General features: G+C 46.5%; 1 protein-coding gene across 1 annotated transcript in view; it reads right to left on the bottom strand.

The window, feature by feature from the left end:
- Positions 1–21,426, bottom strand: part of LOC123363244 (maestro heat-like repeat-containing protein family member 2B) — a 74,857-nt gene extending 53,431 nt beyond the window's left edge. Inside the window, exons 1-17 of the mRNA XM_045004120.1 lie at positions 21,267–21,426; positions 20,175–20,317; positions 15,266–15,388; positions 14,225–14,387; positions 13,577–13,675; positions 12,141–12,292; positions 11,469–11,612; positions 7,261–7,353; positions 6,719–6,788; positions 6,488–6,601; positions 5,366–5,439; positions 4,981–5,280; positions 3,611–3,694; positions 3,090–3,234; positions 2,583–2,623; positions 2,117–2,258; positions 752–804 (exon numbers count right to left, since the gene is read on the bottom strand). Of these exons, the coding sequence (XP_044860055.1) occupies positions 752–804; positions 2,117–2,258; positions 2,583–2,623; positions 3,090–3,234; positions 3,611–3,694; positions 4,981–5,280; positions 5,366–5,439; positions 6,488–6,601; positions 6,719–6,788; positions 7,261–7,353; positions 11,469–11,612; positions 12,141–12,292; positions 13,577–13,675; positions 14,225–14,387; positions 15,266–15,388; positions 20,175–20,317; positions 21,267–21,306 (1,980 nt within the window). The 5' untranslated portion in view covers positions 21,307–21,426. The remainder of the gene's footprint in view (positions 1–751; positions 805–2,116; positions 2,259–2,582; positions 2,624–3,089; positions 3,235–3,610; positions 3,695–4,980; positions 5,281–5,365; positions 5,440–6,487; positions 6,602–6,718; positions 6,789–7,260; positions 7,354–11,468; positions 11,613–12,140; positions 12,293–13,576; positions 13,676–14,224; positions 14,388–15,265; positions 15,389–20,174; positions 20,318–21,266) is intronic.
- Between the last annotated feature and the right edge of the window lie 6,077 nt (positions 21,427–27,503).

Genomic DNA, 27,503 nt, shown 5'->3' with positions numbered 1-27,503 from the left:
AGGCTTCTCCCTGAGATACAGTCACCAAACCCTGTCTTGTCTCTTTTCCTTTTGGGGTTTCTCACAGCAAATTTTCTTTTGAGTGGCAAAGAGAAAAAAAGAATCCTTTCTATGTCCCCCAGTGGTGCATTAGCACCATGAGCATGCTGGTTTTCTGGTTATGTTGTGTGTTGTTCCCAGTGGTAACGCAGAGTTATTTATAACTAGCGCTGGTTGAACAATGGTAAGTTCATTTCACAAAGCAAGTGGGAGTTTTTTGTTTTCTTGATTTTTCAACACACATGAAAAGTGAAAGAAACAAAAATATTTTGCTTTTCAAAATAAAAAATGACCATTATTCAGTTCTTTGTTTTCCCCCTTTCCTTCCCTTTATCCCTCGTCCCCAGGCCTTTCCTCCCCTCTTCCACTTTGTGACTGAAAAAGCCGGGGCGGGGGAAGGGGAGGCAGGGGGAAGGAGACAAACAGGAAAGCAAATGAAAAAAAACCAAAAAAATCAACTTCAGTTAAAAAAAAAACTGAACATTTTCCAGTTGGGTTGGGTTTTGTTTTGTGTAAAAAAAAAAAAAAAATTTTTTTTGAAAGTGTCCCATGAAAATAAAAAAGGCCAGTTTTCACTGAACAAAAGTTGCAAATGAAATGGTTTGACCAGCTCTTTTTAGAATGAATAGTTTATCATTAATATTTTCCCCAGCTGATACATTTGGAGGGGGGAGGGAGGGCTGTGACAATACAGCTGAAAGCCATCTTGTACCTGAAGCAGCATGTGCTCCCACCGCGCGTGGTCCAGGGAATTCTCTGTGTTTCCTATGAAGCAGGAGGCAAAACAATAATGTCAGCTAGGTTAGCAAGAAGAGTCGTCCCAGGAATCTCCTTTGCAATCAGTCCTTCGAAAACCCCTGCTCTGCCAAGCTGTAACATGCCTGCACTTTCAAGGCTAAATGGGACCTACGCCAACGTTCTTTGTTGGACCCACAGAAAGTATCATGTTATGTACCCTGCTGGCATTTCTTATTCAGGGTCAGTCAACCCACCAGGAGTGAGATGCTGAGCACTCCCAATTCCTTTTGACTTTAATGGGAGCTGAGGGTACTTAGCATCTCAGAAAACTGTTCAGCACATCAGAAGACTGGGTTTAATGTGAATACAAACTTTTCCTGCATAATAAAAGATTCTGGACTTGATCCTAACTTGATGTAAATCGGTGTAGCTTCACTGAAGTCAATGGAATGATACTGATTTACATCAGCTGAGAATCTGGCCCCGTTTCTGAATGTCCAGCTCTAACCTACCCTTCTTTAATGTCGGCACAAGGCAGTACTGGGGACTCTGTACAGCAACAACTAGGGAAGATACAGCTCATTTTTTAAATCTTTTTTTGACTATCAAACCCACTTGAACATTGTGGGGTCTGACCTTCATCAGAAACATATCGGGTTTGTGCTCCACGTAGGGTCTGTCATACTCCACAGAGACTACACTGGCACAACCACGTCATTGGAGTTCTGCTGGCATAACCCCATAGTGTAGATGCAGCTACACTGACTGAGGAGGTCAATAGATTCATACCACTGTAAAATTGCTGAAAGACATTATTAGGCCCACAATACCTAGAGTCTACATGGGCACCCACTTGGCCAACCTAGCTTTTATGGCTCAGGTTTCCTTACAGAAAGAAAAACTCTGGGTTTTTAATTGAATCACCCTTGAAAGTAAACATGGGGTTTAATTTTCAGAAACATTCAGTTTGCAAAATCAGACTATATATGGAACCCCAAAATATTTCACTAACCTCCAACTTCACGTGTAATTCACCTTCCGAAACATTAACCTAGCAAAGGTGTGGGGGGAACTGCTGTAAAATTTCCATTCAGCTGAAACCTTCCTGGCCTGATTCTGCCCGGATTGAATTGGCTTCAGTGGTTTAACTCTAGATTTAGCCCAGTGGTTCACAGTTATCCAGATGAAGGAAAAGTGAGGGCCTAGAAGCCCAATTTCAATTCCCCACTGTTCCCACATACTGCAACAGGAATGGCACAACACGTGTCGATACGAAGCTGCATTTTCTGGCTTCCCTTCTATGCTCCATGGACCGCACTCCTCCTAACTAGCACTTTACCTTCAATGTACTGCAGCAGAGATGGGATCTTTACTCCCCACATCTCACCCACTGCTACATGGATATTTTGGTGCAGGGCCTGTAGTAACTGCAAGGCAGCACATCCGTGTCCTTCTCCTGCATAAGGGGACGAGGCTACTACCTGTCAGCGAGAGAGAAAGAACAGGCTAAGTTTGGTCAGCACAATACCAGTGTGGTCCTGAAGGAGGGAATAGTTCAGACTCTCTCATTGTGGAGACCATACAATAGAGTTGTTGATTCTACTGCAGTGCCTTCCTGAAGAAGAAAGCATTCTAGCTAGTACGAGGATGCAGAACAGTGCGTCTCAGGAGAGGGCAGAGACAGAGAGATCCAAATCATACACATTCCTCAGCCTGTCTACAAGCATCTAGCTAGAAAACCCATTTTTATAGTTAACTGTCCCACTTCACATTCCACAGAAAACCTATTCTCATGGTCTACTCACCAGGAGTCGTGCCAGCAGCCCCTGGGGTGTAGGGAGTTTCACTGGGGAAAGAAAGAGAATATCATGAATTCTGCCAGACTTTCAGAGAGTCCTGCTGATGTTATTCACCTAGCCATTTCCAATGTGCCCACCAATGTTGAATGCAGCTGATCATAATTTGCATTTCCATAGTGCTTTCAGTCTGAGCGTCTCAAAATGCTTTACAGCCATGAATGAATTCCATCTCACAGCACCTCTATGAGGTTGCCATTCATTACTCCTTCATTTCACAAGTGGGGAAGCTGAGAGAGAAAGATCAGGTGATTTCCCCAAGGTCACATCAGAATTTTGGTGGCAAGCTGGGAACAGAACCCACATTTCCTAGCTCCATCCCATGGCCATGTTGTAATCACAAGACCATCCCTCATTTTAGCCTTCTCATTGCAGATGAGAGAACTGGAGCAGACTGAACCTGTTCATTGCGTAGTGTGCCTGGAGAGCATAAATGAAAGAGTTTCTGTTATAAACCTGGTCCACCGTAGTCAAGGCAAGCAGCTTCTTCTCCTTCCTGCTGCTTTTTCTCAGCCAGCTCCCTAAGGCATCTGCAGAGAGGCTTCAAAGTACCAGTGTACTGAACTGGCACCACATATTCGAGAAGCCTTGGCCATAACACCTGCAGAGAAGAGCGAGACTGTTCAGTACGCAGCTATTTCCATCCCCCCACCTCCAATATCCTGCTGTCGGAATCCCTCCCTCTCATGTAGCTTGTAGCTTAGCCCCCTGGGGGACCTAAGGGGCAGTTGCACTCAGACAGTGGAAAGAATGAAGAGAAGATCTCTGCAACATGATTCCTTCCAGTTCAGTTGCTTTCTATCTTTTCTCTAATGTGAACCACTTACTCCATGATGAAGGGGTCACATCCCTGACATGAATCTGACATGCTGTTCCTCCATTATGCTGACTGTGCAAAAAGCTTCCTTGTGGGGAGGTACAAGGAAGATAAGGAAGAACGTCCCTATTTCAAGAAGCAGTAGCAACAGGTCACTTACTTGGGTCATTCCAGTGACCGAGGTGTCCAGACATTGCAGGATGTCAGTGCACAGGGTTTGGATCGTGTTTTCTTCCGGAATAGCCTGGGTGAGAAGTGTTGTACCCTGCTGTGAGACAGCTCTATAGAACTTATTAGCTAGTAGCAAGACACTGGCTAGAGAATCAGTGTCCTTCTCTTACAAAGCCATCATGAACATTGACCTATGCCTGCTTTTATATTGCACTGGAAGTGCACAAACATCTGAAGGGAAGAGAATAATGGAAACTCTTAACTGGTGGGTCAGATCCCAGGCTTAGGAAAACCCTAAAGTGAAGGGAATGATTCTCTGAACACAAGAGTTTCCCCAACAGGGTTAATTTTCTTTAAATTTGAAAAACTGTTTCATCTTTTTATCTCTGAGGAAAAACATTCAGACTCTGCCCAGTGGAAATCAATATGCAGAACCAGGGGGATCCACTTTGTTTGTTCTGATGCCCCAACCAGCTTGGTCATTCTGGGTGTAGTGAGTGTGATTCTATCAACGGGCCTAATTCTGCTCTTACTTACACCGGACTAAATATTGATTGACTCTACTGATTTCAGTGTAAAGGAGAGCAAAACTGGCCCGAGGAGAAAAAGCAGCCTTCCTTAAGATGGATGTGTGTGTGCGCGTGTGTGTGAAAAAAAGGCCCTTGGAGAGTATTGCCACAAGCTCCAACTTTGAAGAAAAGGGGCCAGGCAGAGCTAAGATCTTCAACAACTTACTGTAAAGTTGAACTGTTTATGTTAATACAGATCATGGATCCAATCATGGAGCACAAAGTTTCTGGAGCCTCTGGCTGTGTCCATGGATAGAAATATGGATTGAAGACATTTTTAAACTAGTACATGTAGATTAGAGCATGTAGTGAGGGAAATATGCAGCAAGCTTTTCCAGGCCCTTGACAGTCTGGGATGCAACCTGCATAACCTCGGTATTTTGCTGATAGTTTATGTTTGCTTCAACAGCCACAGAATTGGGCACCATTATGTTCTCTGGAGAGTTTATTGAAAACAAAGAGATGTGCTTCCTTGTACAAGAACATTTCACTGAAAAATGGTGTTTTCAGAATTTTCAATGACTCATCAGAGGGTTGAGGAACCTAGATGACTCTGTTAGATGTAAATACCCAGTGTGAGAGTCTGATCTGTTACACTAGTATAAATCCAGAGTAACGCCACTAAAGTCAGTGGAGTTACCTTGACTTTACACCAATATAACTGATCAGATTCTGGCTCTAATCCTTCAGTCCAGTTGTCCTTGAGTCAAAACTCCCACTGAAGGCAAGGGGAGCAGTCAGCATGCAAGAATGGTAGGACCGAGTCTTAAGTGTTAAGAAGTCTCCTTACCAGTTTGCTGGTGGACACACTGAACTCCGTGAAAACATGTGCTACCATATCCCAAGCTGCACAGTTCTCCACACTTTGTAAGCTGAGCAGCCTCTGGATGAAATGAAGAACTGCCTTCCTCACCTGCAAGGGTAGAGATGACACACATGAGTTATTGTTATCCCTTCTGCCTGAAATAGGAGATAGGATATGAGAGTCCTTATGCTTTTGATTTGATCTCCTTGGCTTATAAACATGGATCCATTTAACACAGTCAGGATAATGACATGCCTTCTCTAGTCTGCAGTCTCTCCTCTGGATCTGAATGAAAGCTCCACCCAGATGTCCATTCATCCCATATCATTGAAAAAAAATTGAAATATTTCACTGCTCCACACAATCTTACCATAGCATTCTGATCACTGAAAGTAGATTTCACAGCCTTCACAATCAGACACTTTTTCGGTCTTGTCTCGGGCACTGAAAGATAAGGAGAGGTGTACAGTACTTCTTTGATCCACACACTCACTTTCCACATTGGAATGAATCCCGGATTTCAAAAGGCCCTATTTAAGAATAATACCAAGCTTCTCTCATACACAGAATCAATGCTGAAAACATAGGACCAGACTCTGGTCTGAGTTACACTAGTGTAAATCTAAAGTAATTCCAGTTCTATAAATAGTGCCATCATGCTGCCATGATGGAAATAGTATAAAAGAATTAGATAGACTGAGGTCAATCTGTGTTTAACACAGTCTAACAGAACTCAGAATCTAGTCTACAGTGTCTAATACTGACGATTATCAAGTCAGGGGTATTATTTTATTTTTGATTATCGTTAATGTGCATTAGCCCCAAGTCAACTTCTGTATCTGAAGTTGAAAAATATCTTGGGCTACATTCAGCACTTAGTTGAACCTGTTGATTTCTGTGTGGCCATAGCGGGGTAACTTAGGGCAGCATTTTGCCCCTTAGTGGATATCCAGACCACTGGTGACTGTGTGTTATAGAGATTCTGTGCCCCATTTGCAGAGGTGATGAGTCTGTTACAGCCCTGCCGGGCCTACAAAGCCTTGGTTCTTTAGCTCAATCTATAGTAGCTCATGCTTTTAGCTCTGGATCAGGGCTGGCTTTAGGCCGATTCCTCTGATTCTCCTGAATTGGGCCCCGTGCCTGACAGGGCCCTGCACATAACAGGACCCCGCGCCCAGTGACCTTTTAAATTTTTACTCACCCGGCAGCGCTATGGGTCTTCGGCGGCACTTCAGCGGCGGGTCCTTCACTCGCTCCGGGTCTTCGGCAGCACGTGAAGGACCCGCTGCTGAAGTTCCACCGAAGACTCAGAGCGAGTGAAGGACCCGCCGCCGAAGTGCAGCCGAAGTCTCAGGGCACCGCCCGGTGAGTACAAGCCCCACAAATCAGGCCCCGCACTTCCTAAAGCCGGCCCTGCCCTGGACGTCCCCAACTCAACCCTCAGCATGTCGGCCAAGAGGGCAGCTGGCACAGTTGCTCCTGTGTTACTTACAGTCAGCATCAACAATAGCTCTGAGCAGCTTCAAAGAGGTCACACAAACAGCCTCATTCTTAATCTTCAGCTGTGAGTGCAGAAAGGCTATCAGATCCTCTGGAGAAGAACGGGCTGCAAGGGAAGAAATCACGTCCTCGCTGATGACAGAACTCTTATTGTTACCATACCTTACAAAGGTAAGGAAGTTACAAGGAAACTACTGTGTAACTCAGAGTTTCTTCCCCTTACCTAGTTGAACTACACAATGGACCAGCTCTGTGTGATTTTCCATGCTGAGTGGCCTAGCTTGAGAACAGATCTGTGGGAAGAAGGGAAATGGTCAAAGAAAAACTAATCAGAAGCAATTGAAAAGAAAATGTTCAATTAATTTCTAAGCTTCCACTTCCTACTTGTCCAACTAGAGGTCTGAACCCCAGGTGGATGGTACTGAATGCACAGCAAGAATCAAACACAATGTCCAATACATTATATGAGAGAAGCTAAAGTGTTTTGAACGGCAGAGCTCATCGAATCAAGACACAGCCACAGTGTTTACTGTACAACTCTGACTCCCCCTGATAATCGGCTTATGGTAAAATTGCTTTACAAACTGAGCTGGATATTAGCCAAGAAAGTGAGACCACTACCTGCTTACTCTTGAGCCTGCAGAAATCAGTAAGGCATGAGGCAGTCCCCAGGCTCTGCACTATCATTTCATAGATTTGGATTGTTAATATGCTTCAGATCTGCTGTGCCTAAGCTCAAGGGATCCAAGCAAAACCACCCCTCACCTGGTTATGCAGAGCACTGCAGATGGCTTGAAACTTCCCGTCAGGGAGAGGGATCTTATATTCACCAGAGACCTCCAAGAGCTGGCTCAGACTCTGCAACAGAGGGTGAAAGTCAGATGGTGGCACACACAGGAGCAATATGTAGTGACTGAAGCAGATTCAGGGGATTCATGGATTCCAAGGCCGAAACGGATTATTGCCATCATCTAGTCTGACCTCCGGTATAACACAGGCCACAGACCTTGCCCAGAATAATTCCCAGAGCAGAGCTTTTAGAAAAACATCCCAATCTCGATTTAAAAACTGTCAGTGAGGGAGAATCTGCCTCGGCCCTTGGTAAATGGTTGTAATGGTTAATTATCTCACCATTAAAAATGGACACCACATTTCCAGTCTGAATGTGTCTTGCTTCAGTTTCTAGCCACTGGATCAAGTTACCCCTTTCTCTGCTAGACTGAAGAGCCCGTTATAAAACATGAGTCCCTCATGTAAGATATTATAGACTGTCATGAAGTCACCTGTCACAGGATAGGTCCACCCCGTCAGGGTGGTACCAGGTTGTGGAGGAAATGAAGTAGATCTCGGGCGGCCCAGCTGGCCTAGTCTCCTTAGCCACCGCAGCAGTCCTGACTCCTATGGCAGCATAGCCTAATGGTTGGGATCAGCGCAGCAGCCCTTCAGTGAGGGTCCACGGCCAAACAGCCTGAGTCTGTAGGGCTCCCCTTCTAGGTATAGCAGTGTGGTCTAGTGGCCAAAGTCAATGGAACCACCCTTGGCAGCAGAGCAATGGGGCCTAGTGGCCAGAGTCATTAGAACCACCTTTTGCAGCAGGGAAGTGTTGCCTAGTGGCCAGCCCTTCTCCACTGGGTCCTACGTATTCCACAGGTCCCAGCCCAGGGCCCTGTCTTGCCGCAGGGGTATCTGCCACCAAATCAGCGGGGATCCTTCCAAAACACGCCAAGTCAAAGCCCAGTGCCTCAACTGGATCAATGCTTAGTCTACCTAGGATACTTTCCACTCAGGAATTCTGTGGTCTCTCCTCCATCTCTGGCATTGGGCGGCTGGGGGTCGGTTGCAGCCACGGTCTGGCTGACCTCTGAATCCTGGAGCACTGTCAGTCTCTCTGCAGGAGCCTCCAATGCACCCAGGGCCGGCGCTTCCATTTAGGCGAGCTAGGCAGTCGCCTAGGGCGCCAGGATTTGGGGGGGGGTGGCATTTTGCCTGGAGGGCGGCAGGTGGTTCCGGTGGACCTCCTGCAGATGTGCCTGTGGAGGGTCCGCTGGTCCAGCGGCTCTCGTGGAGCATCCGCAGGCACGCCTGCGGCAGGTCCACTGGAGCCGTGGGACGGACCCTCCGCAGGAACGCCTGCGGGAGGTCCACCGGAGCCGCGGGACCGGCGGCAAAATGGGTAGAGCCGGCCCTGCACCTAGGGTGCCAAAAACCCTGGCACTGCTCCTGAATGCACCTCTGCTCTCTTCGGCAGCCATCCCAGACTGAGCTGAGTGGCTCTCTTTAATATCCTGGTTCCAGCTGAAGCATGCCCAGCAGAGATGAGGGGCCATGGCCTCCTTAACCCATAAAGTATGATTATCCCGTGTTGAACCAATGTTGGGTAGCTAAACCCAATCACGCACCTGTGACGTTATTGATATAAATTGGGACCATATAGAACATGGGTTGCAACCAAGGTCCTGTAGTGGCACCAAATCTTAAGTAAAGGGGGTCATATAAGGTGTCTAAGACCAGGTTCTGGGTTGCTGGTTATGATTATGCTGTCTGTATGTCTGTGTATCATTTTGTAGTTGAAGTTATAAGTATTGGCTCTGTACTGTCTGTATTTTGTATTATGCTCTGCTTCTGGGAAATATCCCAGACAAGCTGGTGTTAGCCCTGCCTAGCTGGCTTGATGGCCCATTAAGGACCATCAGCTACACAATTGACCCATGGAGAGAAGGCAGACACGCCTTGTGACTCAGCAAAGTATGCAGAGACTTGTCCATGTGACTGCAGACTCCATTTTGCTGTAATTTTCCACAGTGAGGACAAAGAGATTCTTACACCTGGAAAAGTCTATATAAGGCTGATGCATCATCTCCATCTTGTCTTCAATCCTGCTTCTGACCTCTGGAGGGACTTTGCTACAAACTGAAGCTCTACACAAGGGACTGACTGACCCATCCCAGCGGGGGATGTATTCCAGAGACTTAATTTGAACCTGCAGTTTACTCCATCACTGCTGCAAGCCTGAACTAAGAACTTTGCCATTACTGTATGTAATTGATTCCATTTAACCAATTCTACCTCTCATCTCTACCTTTTTCCCTTTGTAAATAAACCTTTAGATTTTAGATTCTAAAGGATTGGCAACAGCGTGATTTGTGGGTAAGATCTGATGTGTATATTGACCTGGGTCTGGGGCTTGGTCCTTTGGGATCGTGAGAACCTTTTCCTTTTATTGGGGTGTTGGTTTTCATAACCATTCATCCCCAGGACGAGTGCACTGGTGGTGATGCTGGGAGACTGGAGTGTCTAAGGAAATTGCTTGTGTGACTTGTGGTTAGCCAGTGGGGTGAGACCAAAGTCCTTTTTGTCTGGCTGGTTTGGTTTGCCTTAGAGGTGGAAAAACCCCAGCCTAGGGCTGTGACTGCCCTGTTTAAGCAATTGGTCCTGATTTGGCACTCTCAGTTGGGTCCCGCCAGAATCGCTCCGTCACAGCACCCTTTTACTTTCTGTTTGTTAAACTAAATAGATTGAGTTCCTTGATTCTACCACTGTAAGGCATGTTTTCTAATCCTTTAATCACTGTGGCTCTTCTCTCAATCTCCTCTCCAATTTATCAACACCCTTTTTGAGTTGTGGGCACTAGAACTGGACACCTTATTCCAACAGAAGTCACACAAGTGCCAGATTTAGAGGTAAAATAACCACTGTACTCCTCCTAGAGATTCCCCTTTTTATGCTTTTCAGCTTTTTTGGCCACAGCATGAGCTCATGTTCAGCTGATTGTGGTGATCATGATGAATAATCTTTTTCAGAGTCACTGCTTCCCAGGACAGCATCCCCCATCATGTATGCATGGCCTAAATTCTTTGTGCCTAGATGCTCACATTTACATTCAGCCATATTTAAATGCACCTTTGTTTGCACCCAGTTTACCAAGTGATCTTGATCTAGATCTCTGTGAATTTGTCCTCTCCATTTTTTACCACTTCCCAATTTTTATCTCATCTCCCAACTTTATCAGAGATGTTTTTATGTCCTCTGCCAGGTTATTGATAAAAAAGGTGACAATCGAATTCCTTCCTGCATCTAAACACTTTTCTCCTTTGCTGCTTCAAGCTTCCAGAATGTCTCTGATGCCATCTACAGATTTTACTATATTGAAGCAGCTCTGTAGTGCTCTGATGCTATCAAACAAGTCCATCATGCGTTGGTTCCCTCCAAATCATGGGTATTTCAACCCCAAAAGTGACCACATACTGTACCAGAAAGCTTCAACCAACAGAGATGGTGAGTAAATATCACTACCAAGAAGTTATAGCTGTCTCGTGAGTTCATTTACAACAGTGTAGCCGCACTGAAGACAGAATGTGGCCCCTTAATTCTTGCTCATGTGGTACTCAGGGTAGATGAAATAGAGAGAGAAGGGGAGTGAGACAATATCTTTAATTAGATTATCTCACCCACCTTGGCGCTGTTGGGACCAACATGGCTACAACAGCACTGCATAGAACGGGAGGTGAAATAGACAGGCAATGCTTTTAGATCCATCTAGTTACATAATCCAAAGCAATCACCCTCAAGCCTCCTTAGTATTAATTTTCAGCCATTGACCATTGGCTTGGTACTGACCAGAGACAACATATGGCAGACCATGCTCTGGGGAGCTTATGAACTAAAAGAGAGACGCAGAGTTGACAGGATGTACTGGGAAATCATGAGGGAGGATCTTGTTGGGGAGGGGGGCAGGTGTTTTGTTTTTTATCTCCTTATCATCCTCCCCAGGAAACAGAGGATGCTTTTCATAAGAGGCATTTACCTACAAATCTTCTTGCCTGGCTCACCATGTGTATAAACCCAGAACTCGTGTGGATATTTATTTTCTAACAAGTCACTGTCTCAACCAGGAAACCCCACTGGCAACAAATTCCTTGTGCAGTTCATACATGCACACACATAGACAGTTACCTTAAGGAGTGGTACCTCACCTTGGTGACGTGAAAAACATCAGTGTTTTCGTTATATTGCTCAAGGAGCCATGAGAGGTGTTCAAATATCTGATCTTGATACTCCTCTTTGTGTAGCAGGAGGCTCATCATGGGACCAAGGGCTTTGATGATAGCCTGCTTGAGCTGCATAGATGAGACACAGAATTTATGTTCCTACTAATTCATTCAGTATCATCCAATGGGCACACCTTTTCTACTTCCAATGCCTGCAACTTCCCTTGTTCCACTGTAGGAATGGGCCTATCTCAATATTTCCTAAAGAACCGGGACTTGTAGGGTTGGTTTCAGGATTATATCCTAATGCACCTCACAACTATACCAGGTAAAATATTCCCCAGATTAGTATGCATTCTAGGCCAATTCATCCCTGCTGGAACTCCACTGGGGCTGAATGGAGGAATTAATTTAAGCCACTATCCCATGTTTATCTGCACGTTAGGTGCATAAAACTAGAATCCATGTACACTGTGTACTGACAGAATTTCCATGATGTGGTGACATTATAAATGTTTGGGTTTTAGATGTTTTACATGACACTCTGTTCCATCCAAAAGGACCTACCACTAAATGCCATCATCACAATGAGTGTCAGACACATAGAATTTAACGTTACAATTTCTGCTAAAGGTTTAGAGAACCAGCAATTCTCACCTCCGGCTCCTCACAGGTCAGCCAGTTGCTGGTCACATGAGTGTAGACGGGAAGAAAATGATTGCAGAGTCGCAATTGGCCCACTTTGGGGAATGAGCACTTTTCCCAGTTAGCCAAAAAGAGACGTACTGCCCTTGACCATTGTTCCAGAACTGCATGGACGGAGAGAAGACAGGCAATGTGAAAAGGACACATTAGTAACAAGGAGAAGTTGCTTTATCCATGAAGACACCCAGGCCAAAAGTTTACTACAATTCCATGGCAGCTACTGCTCTGTTCAGGACTAGACGCTGAAACCCAACATCAATTTTGAGCTATTTCTCTTCCCCCCATTCCGTGTCTTGTTTCTCAAAAGGCTTTTTAATTTGCAGATCTCTCAATCTTTTTTCAATTACCAGCATCTGAAGAGAATTTTTTCTCCCATCCTTGTTACCTCTTAATTAGAGCTGCTTGAAAAAACAGTTTAAATTAAATTACAAATCTTTACTGATGGTGATTTTTTCTTTCAAAATTGCAAAGTTTAAAAATCATTTCTATTTTTCAAAAATCAAAAAAATCCAGCCACCTCTTTAGATACTCAGAAACACTGGACGCACACTTCCTGATCAGACTTGTCACTGACATTTTTCACATTTGTTTTTCATCAAATTTGGGGAAAAAATTATGGAAAATATAATTAAAAATCAAAATATTTCAGCAAGCTCTCCTCTGAACGACTCGTGTCCTCTGCAGTTATTGTTTATTTAACTCTAACACTGGATGATTTTATCTCGAGTTACAGTTTGTCTGAAAGATGTTCAGTGCCCCTAACTGCCATTGGCTTTACTGGGATTTGAAGGTAGCGGGGAGCACTTTGCCCTAAAGGTAGGTGTATCTAGTGTCCTTGCTAAGAAGAATTAGGGCCCAATCCTGTTGTCTATGAAGTCGATGGCAAAATTCCCATTTACCTCAAAGGCACAGGATTAACCCCTTACTGAGCATCACCTGAAAAGCAAAGGAAGAGAGAAGTGGAGAGGAAGAGAAGACAGAGAAAGAGGGTGAAAGGAGATGATGATAAAGAAACTAAGAGGAGAGAATGGGTGAAGGAGTGGGAAATGGGATTTTTAAATGTACAGTATTGAAATCTGTTCCCTTCATCTCCTCCCCCAGGAGACTGCCGGCAGATGGGCAGCTTCAGCCTTTGTGTCTGTTTATTTTAAATTATATCCATGAGTCATAAAGGGCTTGAACTTACAAATGCTCAGTGCCTCCTGCAAAGTGAGGAGCACTCCCAACTTCACTGAGTGCTGCGGAAGCCAAGGAACGCACCACCTGGTGCAATCCAGGGCAGGGAGCACAGTTCAGGGCATGTTTGCAAACTTGGTCAGTCACTCCAATCTGTACCAAGACCCCCTAAATATCCATTTGGGGCACCTGCAGTAAGTGCTGGCACTTACCACCGCAAAATGCTTGTCTCAGCCTGCCGTCCTTGACGAACTCCAGCATGGAGAACATGGTGTTCAGGGTCACTCTCACAAAAGGGATACACTTACGTGCTGCAGAGAAAGGCAGAAGAGAAGGAAGATAGATAATCGGCTGCTCTCCGCCTTCTTAGAACACACTTAGAAACACTGAGGGGCAGGATACTATGGGCTCCTGGGTCATTTTGTGCTGCGTAAGCAGAGCAGACTGGCTTTAAAGGAGCCATTGAAAGCCAGTGGGGGATTCACCCTGAAGAGAGGAATCCTGCACCAGTGCACAGCTGTGCCGGATGCTCAACTCACTCCCAGCATAAGGGGAGAGAGCACTGGGGCCGGATGGGAAGTGGGGTGGAGAAGAGCTCCACTAGACCTGATCTTCCACTCATTCCCATCCTTAAGGAACTTCAGTTGGGGGCAGAAGTTAGAGCTTCCACTGCCGTCTGGCCAGCTCATGATCTGGAAGCCAGAACTAGCAAGAGCAGTGAATCCTTTGTCTCTCCACACACGCACGCACACACTCAAGCAGAGCTCTGTTTAGCTGCAACATTTTTAGGTAGAGAGAGTAATCCCCTGTCCTTAAATGAAAGACGATAACTTTGAAACAAAAGATGGAAGTTACCATACCATAGGCTGATGACAGGTTGCCCAGCGTAACTAAAATAAACTCTTCAGGCAGCTTCGGTGGTTTCAGATGACAGTGCAGCTCATACATGACATGATCAAAATAGCAGCTTGCCAGAGTCACTAACGTGTTGCTAGCTGCCACTTTTACTTCATTTGTTGCTTCCTACAAAAAAAACAAAACAAAACAAAAAAAAAGAGAAAGACTGAAGTAACTGAAGCCGGTTGCACTAGCCAGAGTTGTTTATATGAGTCAAGATCTTATTTCTGTGCATAAGTTCCGAATGAACTCACCCAACTTTCTGCAGATACAGTCATTAGTCATAAATATTCATTGAGTTGTTTGGCTAAACAATTTTCAGCCTTCGAGTTGCTTGCAAGCTGCTTAGTTAGACTATTCATTATTAGCTCCTTGTGGGTGGATGACTGGTCACCTTAGTCACGTGATATTTTGCCCTGCCCTTCCCTGAGAAGGTAGTGAGACACAGACAGCTTCAAGATATTCAGAGAGCTTTCCTGGAATAAGCTGTCCCCCAAAAGGAGGCTGACTTCCTTTGGAACAAGAGAGAGATTTTTCCATGGGTTTTCCTGCTGCCAAACTAGATTCTAAATCAAATGCTGCTGCTTTTGGAGATAGCTCAGATTCTGTCTGTCTTAGAGCTTTATACTGCCACTTATCCCTATAGTATCAGAGCGCCTCCCACATAACATCAGTATCAAAAATGAAATCCTTAGTAGACTTTGGGAAAGAGGTGCTCATTAAGAAACCACAGGCCTGTCTCTGTGTCTGAGATCATGTGTCTCGGGTCCTGATCCTGCAAAGCACTTAAGCACATGTGTAACTTTCACATGTGAGTTTTCCCATCTTATGCATGTGCACAAGTGCTGTCTAGGACCTGGGCTTTGGTCTGGAGGAAGGTGTGGGCCTCTAACAGAAGAATACATTTTCATTTCAGTATATAGTTTACCCCCCCCCCAAAAAGAGAGTTTTAATTAGTTAAAGCTTTGGATCCTTTGATTAGTAGCTCAGGAGAACTAACTTACCTGAGTCTCTCTCATCTGGTCTGAGGCTAGGCTTACAATGTTTTTCACTAGCCTTATCTCTAGGCCCCCGGTGTCCTGCTGTAATACCTCCTCCAGGATATAGTAAATGGCTACTCTGTTTTGCTGGGGACAAACCAGAAAAGAGAAAAAAAAATTCGGAAAAGTTTTTCTTGATGACCACACAGTAATTTGACAAATAAGCCCCTGCCCTAAAGAGCTTCCAATCCAAACATGAAATGATTAGCCCAAGTCTTATCATAACAGAGCAGGTCTGTGGCCAGGAAGAGAATCCATATCTCCTGAGTCATTATCCAGAGTCCTATCCCCTAGGCCACACTGACTCCTCAGCCAGCATGCTCACACAACTACTCCATTGACTTAATTGGTGTAAAACATGCCATGCCCTCCATAATCACCATATTCGCAGCACTTCAGAAGCAGCCGAACAATTGACATATTTTAATCTTCCTGCAGAAAAAAAAGCCAGAAGAAGCCTCCTTCACTGCCCCCTTCTCGAGTTTCATTTATTGAAAACAAACAATAAAAAGGAGCCCCTTGCCCTTGCTCTAGTCACTCCAGACAGAATTGGTAAATGTGTAATTACAAAATACCCAACTCCCGCAGTAAGTCCTCAACAGCTCCTAGCGGAAATTAGCTCAGCGGTTAGATCTACATTGACAGTCGCACAGTTAAAGGTGTCTTTTATGAGGCCCATCAGTGTAGAAATTCACAGATGATACTAAATATGGGGGAGTTTAGTATCAGCTGGGACAGAAAAAAAATAAAGAGGGACACAGAGAAATTAAAAACCTGAGCAGAGAACAAGATTCCTTTCAGAAAACTGCAAACTAGCACATCTGGAAAGGATGTAACTGACATAATGGGAGGGAGAAAAGTGGGAAGCAACAAGTGCCCTGGGGGTGACAGTGAAAAACCAAGTCAACGTGTATATGCAAGGGGTGACGGCTACCACAAAGAGCCATGTGAGTTGGGTCTTTTCCACACAGGGATCATGGCACAAAGCAGGAAGATGACAGTTCCTCTCTGTTCATCTAAGGTGTGACTGCATCTGGATTATTGCATTTTCTAGCACCACATTCCCAGAGAGAGCAACAAACTGGAAGTAATTCATGGGAGAGCAAAAAAAGAATGCAGAGGGGTGGCAGAACTGACTTCTGAATAGAGCCCTGCAACCTGACCCAAATCCTATGGGACCTGACTACAGGCATCAGGGTCAGGTTGGATGAAAAAACAACTGGCTCTTGGGCTCAGGTCAGGTCGGCTCTCCTCCTTTAGCTCATGGGATCAGCACAACAGGGGGCAGTGTCAGAGGATGAAGCCATCGATGCACATCGTTGCCGCTGCGCCGGCTCCATGAGCAGGATGCAGTGGCAATATCTGGTTTGGGGGGAAGGGTTGGGACCAGGATGGAAAATGATTCAACCCTCTCAAGGTGAGGTGAGTGGGCTTGGGGCCAGTTCAGGTTGGGCTTCAAAACTGGGCCTGAGCAGACCTCTACTTCTGAAGACAGACTGAAAGAACTGCCAAAGGCAGATGCGGCAAAAGGAGAACTATGAGGGAGACACGATAATACCATACAACTATATGTAGCCTGTGAACATCAAGGAGGAAGAGGAATTTTTTAGGCAGTGATGAGCTCCAGCTGGTTCGCACCGGTTCCCGAGAACCGGTTGTAAAATTTAGAAGCCTTTTTAGAACCGGTTGTTCCAGGACAAACGGTTCTAAAAAGCTTTTAAATTTAACAAAGGCTAGGGCAGCTGTCCACCCGGCCCGGCCCAACTCACCTCACCCTCTCCCCTGAATGCTCCACCCTCCTTCTCCTCCCCTTCTCCTGCTTCCCGCGAATCAAATGTTCGCGGGAAGCCTGAAAAATGCAGCAGGCAGGTAAGCTGGGCGCGGGGGGGACGGTGTGTGCATGGCCCAGTCCGGCTCCCCCTGGCCCTGGCTGAGCGCCCTAGCCAAGCACCACCAGCTGGGGCTGGTCCCGGCTGAGCGGCTCGGACCCGGCCCAGCTGGGGACCCACAGCTCCGGCCCGGCCCAGGGAGTCGGGCCCCGCGGCCCCGGCCTCCCCAGCCCCGGCTGGAGCGGCCCCGGCCACCCCGGCCCCCCGACGCTGGCCGAGCGGCTCCGGCCCGGCCCGGGGAGTTGGGCCCCGTGGCTCCGGCCCCGGTGCCGGCCGAGCGGCTCCGGCCCGGCCCGGGTTGGGGAGTCGGGCCCCGCGGTGCTGGCCGAGCGGCGCCGGCTGAGGAGCCCCGGCCCCGCGGCGCCAGCCGAGCGGCGCCGGCCCGGGGAGTCGGGCCCAGCGGCGCTGGCTGAGCGGCTCCGGCCCGGCCCGGCAAGTCGGGCCCCGCGGCTCTGGCCCCGGTGCCGGCTGAGCGGCTCCGGCCCGGCAAGTCGGACCCTGTGGCTCCGGCCCCGGTGCCGTCCGAGCGGCTCCGGCCTGGCCTGGGGAGTCGGGCCCCGCGGCTCCGGCCCCGGTGCCGGCCGAGCGGCTCCAGCCCGGGGAGTCGGGCCCTACGGCACTGGTCGAGGTCCCGGCAGAGTGGACCCGGACCCAGGCAGTGTGGTAAGGGGGCAGGGAGCAGGGAGGCAGTGTTTGGTGTGTTGTGGGGGGGTCAGGGTGGTCAGAGGGTAGAGAACAGGGGGATTGAATGGGGACAAGGGTCCCGGGGGGCAGTCAGGAAGGAGCAGGGGTTGGATGAGGTGGTAGGGGCAGTCAGGGACAGAGAGAAGGGGTAGTTGGATGGGGCAGGGGTCCCAGGGGGCCATCAAGAATAAGAGGAGAGATTGGATGGGGCTGCAAGGGGCAGTCAGAGGACAGGGATGGGTCAGGGGTCCCAGGGGGGTGTCAAGGAACATGGGGGGTTGGATGGGGCATGACCCCCGGGGGGGCACAACCCCCTCATGAGGTGAGGAGGAGGGAACCGGTTGTTAATATTTTGGCAGCTCATCACTGCATTTAGGTAAAAGTAGGAGTAATGGGATTAAACTAAAAAAAGACATACAATTTAGACTTTAATAACAGGAAAAATGCCTCACCTGTGAGACGGGTCTATAAGGTTATGACATAGTCTTCCTAGGAAAATAGCGGAAGTTCAGTCATTAGGGGCTTTTAAAATTAGTTTGGCCAAACCAGTGGGAAATGGCCATTTGGAATGGTTCTGCATTCACAGGGACATGGACTGGATGATCCAATAGATCTTTTCCATCTCTGTCTCCTGGGAGTCTCTATATCTAGGTGACCTGCATGCCAAGGTCATAAAGCCCTTTGGAATGTTCAGAGCCAATCAGATCTCTCGATTGGCTAAACATTCCATTGGTGATGCTTGAAAAGGAGGCTTCTGCAAACTGCAATCAGAACACACAGCTCCACTGGGGAGAAGCTCCTTCCATTCATTTTTAAATGTCAGGAGGATTTGTTTAATTGAAAATTGTCACTGATAATTTATGAATACATAAGCACTATGTAATACAAGTAGCTCTGGATTAGGCAATAATTTTATTCTTTAAAACCAAAAGAGATTCATCATTAATCAAGTAATTCAAATAATTAAAGTACTAGGAGGCCAAGACAAGCAGTTTGATTCTGCTCATAAGGGCTAGTGGGGGAGGACAGACTGGGGCAGGGGCTGAATGGGAGTGGAGACCCAGTGTTACAGGGGGGAGGGAGGTTCAGAACCACATAGTGATGGGGGAGGAGGTGCAGAGCTACACAGGGACAGGGGATGGTTGGGTGGGGCATAGAGCCACATTGGGATGGGGGGAGTGGGTATCTGAGTGGGGGTGGAGGAACACATGTGGACAAGGGGTGCAAGGACCCATGAGGGTGCAGGAACACATGGAGGCAGGGGCAGATGCCTTACTGAATGGGAGAGGTTAGGAGTCAGCCAGGGTCTGCATGGGGAGAGCTCCCTAACAATTCCTCCCCGCCCCTCCCAAAAAAACTGTTCCATACCTTTCCCATCCATACCCAGCAACCCTCCAAGTTCACACCCAGGCTCCTTCCCAGCAATTCACCTCCCTCTCCCTCAGCTCCTCCATTACCCCTGACTCCACCAAGCCATGAGGGGTGCAAGAAATATGGCTCTGTAGTGAGTTGAAGTGAATTGTTACTCAGAGTTCTGTATTAATATGCATAGTAAGGAATCTATTTGTCAAAAAAGATTTCCTCAATCCTTTTTGTTGTCTATTGATACAGACATACTTGCTGACAGGGATTTTGAAATAAATAATTTGAACTGGTGCAATTATATTGTATATTTGCAGAAATGTTAAAATACTGTGCGCATCATTTTTATTTTTTGTTGCAGAATCCGCCCCCCGGAAAATATATAGATAAGGTCCCTTCAGTGCTATAATCTCAATAATCTTTTTTATGATGACATGAGTGTTGGTTAGGAATAAGAGCAGGGAGTCAGTTCACTTGGGTTTTATTCACATTCTTTTACTAACTTGCTAAGTGGTGTTGAGCAAGTAACTGAATTCCTTGTGACACAAATCATCTGTAAATGGGGATCATGCTTACCATTCTCACAAGGGTGCTGTGAGTCTTAATTCACTAGTGTTAGGTAAGTGCTTTGAGATTTTTGGATGAAGATGCTAAAGAAGGGCAAAGTATTATTGGAAGAGATTACTGCAGGTCCTATAGTGTACTTTTACTATATACAACCCATGTACTCCACTGTGTGAAAACGGACAATGCTCTTTTTATAGAGCATTATAACAGCATTTTGCATGATGGAGGATAGAAGGGTGAATACAGATTATGCTGCTGGTGCACCAGGCCAAGTTCTATACTGAATTACCCCCATGTATTCCCCCAGGAAGTCAGGCAGAATTTGGTGTGGACACATGGAAAGCAGATTTAATTTCAAGAAACTGCCCTACCTTATCCTGTTGCAATTTCTCCAGCAGAACTCTCACAACACTAGCCAGGTTGGTCTTAGCTATAGAGGCAATCCTGAGGGCAATTCTGTCCTTATCTTGGTCATCCATGTGTGCCAGGAGGGAAACAACCTCATTATAAACACCTGAAATTTAATAAAAGGATTTGGCTGGTTACCACTGATAGTAGAATTGGTGCTGGCCTCTTTAATTCACTATCCAGTAAAGATTCTGCAGGTGCCCAAACACTGTGAGGAGAAGATGACCTGGGAATCATGTAAATTCTCTTCCTTCCTCCTGATGACCAGGTTTGTGTGCTGAAGGACCCAGTGTGTTTGGGAGGAAATCATAATGAAGAAAATTTGTTCCTTTCAAGTAGATCCCCATGTAAAATAATCTTCCTTTCCCTCTTTACTATCAATTGATGAGGTTTGATAGCATACAGAATAATAATTTATGGCCCAAATTTTCAAAACTGGGTGCCTAAACTTAAGCACCTAAATCCATATTAAGGCACCTACACCCTGATTCAGCATCCTAATCACATGCTTAACTCTAAGCCAACAAAGAGACCTAAAGTTAAGCACATGCTTTAAGAGTTTTGCTTAGTCAGACCTCCCCCATAACATTCAATAGAAACTGAGTATCAGAGGGGTAGCCGTGTTAGTCTGGTTCTGTAGAAGCAGCAAAGAGTCCTGTGGCACCTTATAGACTAACAGACGTTTTGCAGCATGAGCTTTCGTGGGTGAATACCCACTTCTTCGGATGCAAGTCCGAAGAAGTGGGTATTTACCCACGAAAGCTCATGCTACAAAATGTCTGTTAGTCTATAAGGTGCCACAGGACTATTTGCTGCTTCAATAGAAACTGAGATTCTCAGGAAAGTTTCCAGGTCCAGAGGCTGTAGGCCAAGTCCTCAACTGGTGTAAATCAACACAGCTACAAGGAAGACAACAGAGCAACACTGATTTACAGCAGCTGAGGTTCTGGTCATACAAATGGAGAACATTACAACTAATCTATCTGTATGCCTAGGCTTTCTGAATGTGTGTGTGAATATAGACTGGATCTAGAAAATACAATGCTGACCCTTACCTCTCTCAGTTACCTCCTGTTCACTCACAAGATTATTCATGTTTTAGTCTTTTCTCACCACTTCCTCCAGTCCTTTCTCCAAAGAGCTCCTGATAGGCAGCTGGCCTCTCAGTCTGTCATGGCCAGGATAGCCAGTTCAGATTTTGCAAGCACTATTATGACATCGATGTGACTGTAGCATACCACACAATCTGCTGCTGGTATGTGCTGTAATTACATGGACAAGATCCTCAAAGGTATTTAGGCTCCTAACTCACACTGAAATCAGTAGCTTTTAGGAACCTAAATACATTTCAATATCTGGGCCCATACATGTAAGCAGTTCAATAGGTGGCTACATTTGCTCTAGTGTAGAATTCTCATTCTCTCAAGATCATTTTGAATTTTGGTTTGGTCCCTCTCTCAGTTTACCACACTTTCCAGTATTGGTTTTACCTGAAAATCTGCTCCTGGTTGAATTTATATAAAATAAAAGCACCAAACAAAGAAAGAGAAGAAACTGCCTTGAAGAATGCACAGTGACCCTTGAGTGTGGTTGGTTGGTTTCCTTTGCTTTTTAATTTGGTTGATCAAAAAGCCTGATGAAACCTTATTGAACTGTATTACAAATATTTTCCTTATGGGTGGCTACCTACCAATTCTCTGAGTATGTGAAAGTCTGCTTTTTCTAGTCCTTCTATCATTGTCACTCCTTTGTTCCCTTAGAATCATGAAATCTATCATTCATGATCACTTTCACCCAAATCACCTTTCACCCTCACATTCACAACCAGCTCCTCCCTGTTGGTCAGAATCAAGTCTCGGATTACTACCTCCATTTTCTGAAAGGAAGCATTGTCGCCAGTACATTCCAGGAAATTACTGGATAATTTTGTGTTTTGCCATATTCCTTTTTCAACAGATGTCTGGGTAGGGAAAGTCCCCCATTATGATCAGGATTTGTGTTTTGGATATTTCTGTTATTTGTTCTAGAAATGCCTCATCTCCCTCCCCTTCCTGATTTGGTGGTCTGTAATAGACCCCTACCAGGACATCACTGCTGTTTTTCCCTCTTTTATCTTTACTCAGAGACTTTCAACTGGTCTGCTTCTCACCTCCTTCTGGACCTCAGAACAAGTCTACAATGCAATACTTCCTCTCTTTTTTTCCTGTTTGTCCTTCCTGACCAAGCTATAGTCCTCTATACCAATGTTGGTGTCACTAGGCCTGAGTAAACCAAAGTTGTGACTTTGGGCCTGAAGTGAACCAAAGTTCTTACATGCTGTGAACTTTAACCAGCCTAAGATGCTAACAGACAGCAAGCAAAATGTGTAACTGTCAGTAATCTCAGCTTGCAAATGTAGGAGTTTAAAACAGCAAAAGCGGCGGGGAGGAGGGGGAGAGGGGGGAGGAAAATCTGTATGCGTTTGTGTTGTGAAGGCCAGAGATAAGAATGCGAATGAGAACTTTTCTAACACACTGAAATGTAATGTTCAAAGTAACTGCTGTTGGGAAGGGAGGGGTGAGGGGGAAAACCAAACAAAAGGCTTACACAAACAAGGGGGGTATAAATGCTGGGACCCCGCCTGCGCGCGGGTGTGCAGGATTTGAGAATGCTTTTCTCCCTGGCACCTTTTTGGGCTCAAATAAACCTGGTTTTTGCTTCTCCACCCTGGTGTGATAATTAGTGCGACGCACACCAGGCAACGAACCTGCTGTTGCTCCGCCTCGGGCTCTTTGAGCCGGCAACACCAATATTCCTGTCATGAGATTTAGCCCATGAAGTATCTGTGATGCCAGTTAAGCTCAGTTATGACTTATGTACTAAAACTCCCAGTTCTTACTGTTTATTCCCCATTATTATTACTCCTCATAGAATCATAGACTATCAGGGTTGGGAGGGACCTCAGGAGGTCATCTAGTCCAACCCCCTGCTCAAAGCAGGACCAATTCCCAACTAAATCATCGCAGCCAGGGCTTTGTCAAGCCTGACCTTAAAAACCTCTAAGGAAGGAGATTCCACCACCTCCCTAGGTAACCCATTCCAGTGCTTCACCACTCTCTGAGTGAAAAAGTTTTTCCTAATATCCAACCTATAGACATCTAAGATTTTAAGCAGATGCCCCCATGGATTTCCTTCTTGTTTCTCCTATAATTCTACTGCAATTTTCCACATCTACTTCTCCCCAAATATCTAGTCCTCTATTAAAGTCACTTTTTTTTACCTGGTGGCTCTTTTCACCTGCCCCCTCTGAACTTAATTTTAAGCTCTTCTCATAAGGTTGGTGAGTCAGCGCATGAAGATGTTCTTCTCCTTCTTGGTCAGACGGACCCCATCTCTTCCCAGCAAACTTCCTTCCTGCAATAGCAGCCCATGGTAGAGGAAGTCAAACCCTCCCATAGACCCATCTTCATAACCCTATTATGTGGATATGCTACCGTTGAGTGTGTATTGAGCAGAAAGAACACTCAGTGCAGGAGACAAGAGGACTGAGTTTAACTACAGATGTCAAGTTCACATACTTCCATTTTCAGTGACTAATCTCTTAAGCCAGTGGGGATGGCCATGGTACAAAAGTATTTCTGTAGATCAGCATGTGATTATTTGTATTGCAGCACTGCCTCATAGTCCCAGTCACAGACCAGGATCCCATTGCGCTAGGACCTGTACAGACAAAGAACAAGTTGGTCCTTAACTGTAATTAATTGACACATATTAACAGCACAACAAAGGGACAACAGGATAATAAAGCAAGCAAAAACGCCCCCTTTGGCCAGGTACCAGCATATAACTAATAGAATGCTACATATTTAGGGAATGTGAGGGCAGTTCACAGTCTGTGCCTCACCCTCCCAGGTCTCCTGCCCAATCCCTGGCTGAGCTGCAGGGATGCTGTGGATCGGACGCTTGCTCTGGCAGTGGCCACATGCCCTCTGGCTCTAGGTGGCAGGATCCTTCTTCCCAGGGTTAGTCCCCCCATCAGGGTTATGATCCCCCTCCAAGTCTGGCCTGCAAGGCCTCTTGGCTGGGGGCATCTCCCTGCACTGTGCCCGCTGCCCAGGTTCCCCCTTGCTCCCCACTGTGCTCACTGCTCCAGCTCCAGCCCCAGCACTGATGCTGCTCTGCCTCCAGCTCCCTGGGCTGCTTTTCTGGCCCCTCTGGCTCTGGTTGCTGCAGCTCTGCTCCCAGCACAAGTCTGCTCCTTGGACTGCTTCTGTGGCCCTGCTCCCAGCACGGATCTGCTCCCTGGGTTGCTTCTCTGGTTCTCTCTGGCTCTGGCCGGTGCAGCTCTGCTCCCCAGCTCAGCTCAGGCTCCTGCTCTTTCCTTAGCTCAGCCCCACTCTGTTCCAGGCAATTTCAGCTCACATGGAAAGGACCCCCCTGGCCTCCTGACACCCACATTAGCCTGCCCTGCCTTGTCAATCAGGCTGACCTGGAGCACTGGCCTCTCCCCATTGCCCCTGGGGACTGTCAGTCTCAGGGTCCTGATTTCCCATCGACCCTTCCCCTTTCTTTTGGGACTGGGAGCTAGCCAAGCAACAAGGGCACACTGCTGACTCATATCCAGCTTCTCATCCACTGTAACCCGTAGGTCCTTTTCTGCAGAACTGCTGCTTAGCCAGTCAGTCCCCAGCCTGTAGCAGTGCATGGGATTCTTCCATCCTAAGTGCAGGACTCCTAAGTGATTTCCTAGGCACCGAGTGTGAGGCTGACAAGCCAAGAGCCAGCTCTTGTCCAGGCTGCAGGCATTAGCTAAGAGCAAATGGCCTCAGAGCTGGAGACCAGACCAGGTTAGTTTTGCCCAAAATAAGGATTCATCTTATCAGAATGTGTTCAGTGTTTAGACTCTGTGAAATGCTTGTTTGTTGCTGCTGCATCAATCTTACTGGTAATATCTGTATCCCAATTCATAAGGTAAGTTTCAGTGTTTGCTCTGAAACTGGAAGCCCTCAAAGAGAGGAGAGAAACATCACCAGGTGTGAAATACTAGTTTGCCGCAGGAGCTGTCATCGTCTGGCCAACACAAGAAGGCCCATAGACACCAGACAAACCCTTGCGGAACATCAGAAGACAAAAGACTTTTTTGATTGCTCTCCCTGCCTCCAGAGGAGGGATGTGCACATGGACTCCTTCCATCACCTTGAACTGTGGGGAAAGGGAATAAAAATCCCCGACAAGAAGAAACGGCACCTTTGTGGCTGTTTGAACTCTGAAGGGCCAGAGACTTGAAACTGAAGCCAGAGATCCCCAGGGGCTGCCTCCTGGGGTGCCCTGAAAGACGCTTTGAATTGACAGATGAGGACAATTCTGTCACTCTCAGGAGTCAGATGGTAACTCATTGGTTGTACATGTTCGCTTGCTTTGACCTGTAAATGACGCTCTTAGTCCTTTCCCCTAATTAATAAACCTTTCGCTAGTTTCTTACAGGATTGGCTACAGGCATCACTTTGATGCAGGATTGAAAGTACCAAGTGATCTGGGATAGGTGACTGGTCTCTTGGGACTGGAAGCAACCTGAATGTGGTGTCATTTTTGGTGTTAGTGACCATTTATCACTAAGCCCAGTTTGTCTCGATGGCAGGATAGACTGGAGAGTCTAAAGGGACTGCAAAAAGAACAGGAGTACTTGTGGCACCTTAAAGACTAACACATTTATTTTAGCATGAGCTTTCGTGAGCTACAGCTCACTTCTTCAGATGCATAGAATGGAACACACAGACAGGAGATATTTATACATACAGAGAACATGAAAAGGTGGAAGTATGCATACCAACAGGAAAAGTCTAATCAATTGAGATGAGCTATCATCAGCAGGAGGAAAAAAAACTTTTTGAAGTGATAATTAAGATGGCCCATAGAAGGTATGAGCAGAACTTAACATAGGGAAATAGATTCAATTAGTGTAATGACCCAACCATTCCCGGTCTCTGTTTAGGCCAGAGTTAATTGTATCTAATTTGCATATTAATTCGACTTCAGCAGTTTCTCTTTGGAGTCTGTTTTTGAAGCTTTTTTGTTGCAAAATTGCCACCTTCAAGTCTATCACTGAGTGGTTAGAGAGGTTGAAGTGTTCTCCCACTGGTTTTTGAATGTTATGATTCCTGATGTCAGATTTGTGTCCATTTATTCTTTTGCATAGAGATTGTCCGGTTTGGCCAATGTACATGGCAGAGAGGCATTGCTGGCACATGATGGCATATATCACGTTGGTAGATGTGCAGGTGTACGAGCCCCTGATGGCGTGTCTGATGTGATTAGGTCCTATGATGGTGTCACTTGAATGGATATGTGGACAGAGCTGGCATCGGGCTTTGTTGCAAGGATAGGTTCCTGGGTTAGTGTTTATGTTGTATGGTGAGTATTTGCTTCAGGTTGGGAGGCTGTCTATAAGCGAGGACTGGCCTGTCTCCCAAGATCTGTGTGTGACTCCATGGTAAGGCTCATATTGTGATCCAGGAGTTCACAGTTGTTACTGGCTTGGTGAAATCTAATTGTAGAACACACCACCAGCTTGGGGTGTCTGCCCTGATATTGGCAGTCTGCTCTGAGTTAGGCACTCACAGTCGTGAGCCACTCCAGACATGCACTGCACTCTGAATTGACACAAGCGCTCATAGTGAGGACGCACAGGGGTGACTGGGAACATGTGTTCAACCTCCTATAATGCAGTGTTCTGCATCCCATAATATTCCACACCTCTTTTCAAAATCCCCCAAAACCTGCACGTCCCTTCTCAGTGTCTGCTATCTCTGGCAGAAGCATGGAGCATGCACAGCTCTGCACTACTCTCCTGAGTATTGTGAGCACGGGGCGCCTGAGCCTGCAGGATTTGCGCAGTGTGACTCGTTTCAGCCTCGTGAGGCATTTCAAAAACTTCTCTAATCACTCTGGGCTGGAATGGCAGTGAGTTGCACAGTGGGATAGCTACTCATGGTGCACTCTGCATTGATACAAGCACTCCTGGTGAGACCACGCACCACTGACTCAAGGAGTGCAGTGTGCACACGCACAAGCAATGTAATAACTGTGATGGTTGTATGCTAACGTAATTTAGGTTGACACAAATTTGTAGTGCTGTGTAGCACAGAGGTGTGGCCTCCCTGGGGTTACCATTGGTGGTGTATCCCAAGGAGACACCAGACTCTCACCGCACCGAGGTACCAAACAGGGCCGGCTCTAGGCACCAGCAGAGGAAGCACGTGCTTGGGGCGGCACATTTTAAGGGGTGGCACGTTCCAGCCAATCCTGGGGCGGCA

The sequence above is a fragment of the Mauremys mutica genome, chromosome 2 (genome assembly GCF_020497125.1).
Source record: "Mauremys mutica isolate MM-2020 ecotype Southern chromosome 2, ASM2049712v1, whole genome shotgun sequence".
NCBI classification, from domain to species: domain Eukaryota; kingdom Metazoa; phylum Chordata; order Testudines; family Geoemydidae; genus Mauremys; species Mauremys mutica.
This window is presented reverse-complemented; position numbering and strand designations above follow the sequence as displayed.